This window comes from Oenanthe melanoleuca, chromosome 6, assembly GCF_029582105.1.
Source record: "Oenanthe melanoleuca isolate GR-GAL-2019-014 chromosome 6, OMel1.0, whole genome shotgun sequence".
Taxonomy (NCBI): Eukaryota; Metazoa; Chordata; class Aves; order Passeriformes; family Muscicapidae; genus Oenanthe; species Oenanthe melanoleuca.
In genome coordinates this window covers 28,552,460-28,557,163 of record NC_079340.1, presented here as the reverse complement: position 1 = coordinate 28,557,163, position 4,704 = coordinate 28,552,460, and the positions used below count along the sequence as shown (strand labels likewise).

Genomic DNA, 4,704 nt, shown 5'->3' with positions numbered 1-4,704 from the left:
AGCCAGGTCGGGCCAGCGCTGCCTCTGCCCGGAAAGCTTTTTTTTTTTTTTTTTTTTTTTTTTTTTTTTTTTTTTTAGCACGAGAAACTTGTTATTAAAACAATAATAAGAAGGGTTTATATTTTGGGGCAGACGGGATGTATACAGTGGCTACCAGAAAGTCCTGACTCGGAGCCCAAGGGGAACAAAGAGTAGCCCTGCACTCCGGGCACAAAGCCTGGCCTGGAGGATCTCTCTCTCCCCAGCTTCCCAGAGGGGCCGTGGGTGATGCCGCAGGGTGGTACTGTGAGTGCATATATCCAAAATAATTTTTAAATGGGCTGAGAGGATTAATTATAGAGCCCTGTGCCCCCATCGCCCCCTCCTTCCTTCTCTGTTGTGGGTTTTTTCCTTCCTTGGGTGAAGTGGCCGGGTGCAGTGTCTCAGTCGCAGGGACCCTGCTCCATCCCGACTCGTATCTCAGTCCTGAAGGCGCTGGGAGCTGCGCTTTCCCTTGGAAAAATTAGAAGGCATAAAAAGGGAGGAAAAAGCAGAGGAGGGCTGCCTAGGTATGAAGCTGACTGCGCCTTTTTTTGCCAGATGCCAAAGGTTCAATCCGAGAGATTATTCTGCCTAAGGGGCTTGATCTGGACCGTCCCAAGCGGACCCGCACCTCCTTCACGGCCGAGCAGCTGTACCGCCTGGAGATGGAGTTCCAGCGCTGCCAGTACGTCGTGGGGCGGGAGCGCACCGAGCTGGCCCGCCAGCTCAATCTCTCCGAGACTCAGGTAGCGCCCCAAGGACGGGGAGCCGCGGCTGCCCTGCCTTGCCCTGCCCTGCCCTGCCCTGCCCTGCTCCGCGGGATCCCCTTCCCGGCCGGGCATCTCCTGCAGGCCCAAGGACACGGCCCTGCGCCACAGCGGGGGCGAGGGGCGAGGCAGCCCCGAGGTGCCCACGCGTGTCCGGGCACGGGGGAACGCATCCCGCCGGTGGGATGGAGCTGAGGGGCTCGTGGCTGAGGCATCCTGGCGAGGGACCCCTAATAGAGTGTGTCCCTAACTGCGTGTGTCCCTAGCAGTGTGTGTCCCTAGCAGTGTGTGTCCCTAGCGTGTGTGTCCCTAGCAGTGTGTGTCCCTAATGTGTGTGTCCCTAGCAGTGTGTGTCCCAAATGTGTGTGTCCCTAATGTGTGTGTCCCAAATGTGTGTGTCCCCAACAGTGTGTGTCCCAAATGTGTGTGTCCCTAATGTGTGTGTCCCTAGCGTGTGTCCCTAATGTGTGTGTCCCTAATGTGTGTGTCCCTAGCAGTGTGTGTCCCTAGCAGCATGTGTCCCAAATGTGTGTGTCCCAAATGTGTGTGTCCCCAATGTGTGTCCCTAGTATGTGTCCCTAGCATCCCAAATGTGTGTGTCCCTAATGTGTGTGTACCTAGCGCGTGTGTCCCTAGTGTGTGTGTCCCTAGTGTGTGTGTCCCTAATGTGTGTGTCCCTAGTGTGTGTGTCCCAAATGTGTGTGCCCCTAACAGTGTGTGTCCCAAATGTGTGTGTCCCTAATGTGTGTGTCCCTAGCAGTGTGTGTCCCTAGCAGCATGTGTCCCAAATGTGTGTGCCCCAAATGTGTGTGTCCCCAACAGTGTATGTCCCTAATGTGTGTGTCCCTAGTATGCATGTCCCTAATATGTGTGTCCCTAATGTGTGTGTCCCTAGCGTGTGTGTCCCTAGCAGCATGTGTCCCTAATGTGTGTGTCCCTAATGTGTGTGTCCCTAATGTGTGTGTCCCTAACAGCGTGTGTCCCTAGCAGTGTGTGTCCCTAATGTATGTGTCCCTAACAGTGTGTGTCCCTAATGTGCGTGTCCCTAGTGTGTGTGTCCCTAACTGCGTGTGCCTAGGGAAGGGGAGCTGCTGCCCAAGAGGGTCCCTCGTGTCCCCGTACTGGGCTGTGCCCCGGACCGAGGGCATCGGAGGGAGCTTGGCCGCGAAGCCAAACTCCTGCCGGGCCCGGAGCAGCTGCCCCAGGCTGCAGGGATCCGCTCCGGCCCCGCCAGGCTCGGTGTGCCCGGCTGCGAGGAGATCTCGCTGCTGCGGCCGGGGAGAAGTGAGGGGAGGCCGAGCGGGATACAGGCGCTCAAACCCGCAGGGAGAGACGGGCACCTGCGGCCTGAGCTTCCCTGGGTGTGAGAGATCCGGGGATGGGGCTGAACTTTGGGCGTATTTTGAGTCCTTGTATATCCGAGGAGGAGAATCGCCCCTCCATCCTCCAGGGCAGAAAGGCCGGGGACCGACAGAAGGCCTAAAACTGTGTGAGAGCGCGGGGAAGCATCCAAAAAGTCCAAACTCCTTAAAGCCGGTTTCATATTTCCACAAAACATCATGTAACAGTAAATTTCCGACACGTTAATTAGCTTTTTTTATTTCCTTGCCGGATAGGAATGACAAGTTCAACAGCTCGTAGGTTACAGAACTTGCCAGGAGTGGGTTCTGTTGTGTTTTGGTTTTGTTCGTTGATTTTTGAGTGACTTCCAGTATTCCTCTTTAAAGTTGAATATTATTTAAAATTATTTGGGGGTAGAGAGAGAGTGTCCAGTTTGGAACACGGGGAAAGAAGCTCGTTGCTGCTGTTACCCCCAGGAAGGGCAGTCGGAGCGGCTGCTGGAACCGCGCTGTGCCCGGGGCTCCGGCTGAGCCGGCTTAGAATAAAGCGATGGGCAAAGGGCTGGCTCCGTCTCGCAGAGAATTCCGGCCCGTAGTGAACTAGGACGAAGTGAGAGGTCTGGTTAAAGATGCAGAACGAATGGCCCGAGGATCACCCCGAACCAGGGAACAGACAGGGGGTGCGGGGGGCTGTGTTGTGTTCTGTGAGTGTCGCTTTGTGCGATTTGGAATCGCTCCCCGCTCCCCAGCGTCCGCGGGCCCCCCGCCGTCCCGGGGCACCTCCCGCCCCGCTGACCCTGCCTCTCTCCCCGGCCCGCAGGTCAAGGTCTGGTTCCAGAACCGGCGCACCAAGCAGAAGAAGGACCAGGGCAAGGACTCGGAGCTGCGGTCCGTGGTGTCCGAGACGGCCGCCACCTGCAGCGTGCTGCGGCTGCTGGAGCAAGGCCGGCTGCTGTCGCCGCCGGGGCTGCCGGGGCTGCTGCCGCCCTGCGCCACGGGCGCGCTGGGCTCGGCGCTGCGCGGGCCCGGCCTGGCGGCGGCGGGCGGCGGCAGCGCGGCGGCGGCTCCGGGCGGCGGCGGCGGCTCCCCGCACCCTCCGGCCGCCAGCGGAGCGGCCGCGCCGCCCCCGCCCGCCGCGCTGCACGGGGCCGCGGGCCACGGGCTCTTCGGGCTGCCGGTGCCCGCGCTGCTGGGCTCGGTGGCCGGCCGCCTCTCCTCCGCGCCCCTGGCCGTGGCCGGCTCGCTGGCGGGCAACTTGCAGGAACTGTCGGCCCGCTACCTGAGCTCGTCCGCCTTCGAGCCCTACTCCCGGACCAACAATAAAGAGAGCGCTGAGAAAAAAGCACTGGACTGACTCTAAGTACCTTCCCCCCTATTTATATTTATAGTCTCTATTTGTGGCGGTATTTATGGGACGGGCGCCGGCAGCCGCCGCCCCGCTCCCCGCCGCCCCCGAGCCCCGCGGCGCGGCTCCTCCGCGGGCCGGGGCGGAGCGGGGCCGGGCCGAGCGGGCCCGGTGCCCGCGGGGAGAGGCGAGGCGGCTGCGACCGGGACCGGGGCCGGGACCGGGCATCGGGGCACGGCGAGGGGCTGCGGGCGCCTCCCGGTGCGCTCCCCCTGCCCGCGGTCCGTCTGTCCGTCCGTCCGTGCGGGAGGGGCGGTCGCGCTCTCGGTTCGTTTGGGAAGGGACGCAGAGGGTCGGCGGCCGGGGCCCCTCCATCGGCTGTAGGGGTTTCGGAGAGAGGAGGATGGAGCTGCCAGGTGATGCCCGTTTTGGGGTGTATTTTTTTGTGTCTCCCAGACTCAGTGATTTCTAAGCACAAAGGTTTTGGGGTCCCACCTGCGGCCCCCGTTTGCCCCCACACTCGCTGCACTACAGCTCTCGGTTACCGGCCGAGCCCTTAGCATCAGTCAGGAAATTCTCCAGCAACTTTTCTGTTTCACCATAAATCTTGGATGTGGGAAGGGCCGAAACGGACTGAATGCACAGTCACGAATAGGGGAGACAGAAACCAGTGGCTGCAGAAATTTTGAATAAGATTGTCTCATCCTTCGAGATAACGCAACGTCCCCCTCTTTTTCTTTCCTTTTTTCCTGGTTTGTTTTTTTTTTTTTAATTTTTAAATTTGAATTCCCACGGGCCAGTCCCGCGGAGCTTATCTACAAAAACAAGTGTGCATATAAATCATGGAACTCGCAAATCTATTTGTATCTAGATCTGTTGAGATCATAATTTTAATTTTTATTGCTCTATTTGATTTTTCTAAATAATTTCGATGTTCATCTAAACACAAAAAAGCCCTGTAGCCTTCCTTCCTCCTAAAATAATCCTCTCGCATATCGCTCACACTTCATTTAAAACAAACGTAAAATATAAAAAGCGTATCTTTTATTGTTATTTTTGTACTTTAAAACACATCTATGTAACAAACTTTTTTTTTTTTTTTTCATAATTCTTACTGCTATTTTCTCCACAAACATATGTATTTCACCATTTAGTATTCTGGATCGAATATTTTCTGTTCAATTTCGGTACTTGAATTTGCCACAAAAGGGATGCTGTACTTAGGTAGTTC

General features: G+C 57.2%; 1 protein-coding gene across 1 annotated transcript in view; it reads left to right on the top strand.

Moving 5' to 3' along the window:
* VAX1 (ventral anterior homeobox 1) overlaps nucleotides 1–3,482 on the top strand; it is a 4,890-nt gene extending 1,408 nt beyond the window's left edge. The window contains exons 2-3 of the mRNA XM_056495212.1: nucleotides 580–767; nucleotides 2,949–3,482. Coding sequence (XP_056351187.1) covers nucleotides 580–767; nucleotides 2,949–3,482 — 722 coding nt within the window. The remainder of the gene's footprint in view (nucleotides 1–579; nucleotides 768–2,948) is intronic.
* The last annotated feature ends 1,222 nt before the right edge of the window (nucleotides 3,483–4,704 follow it).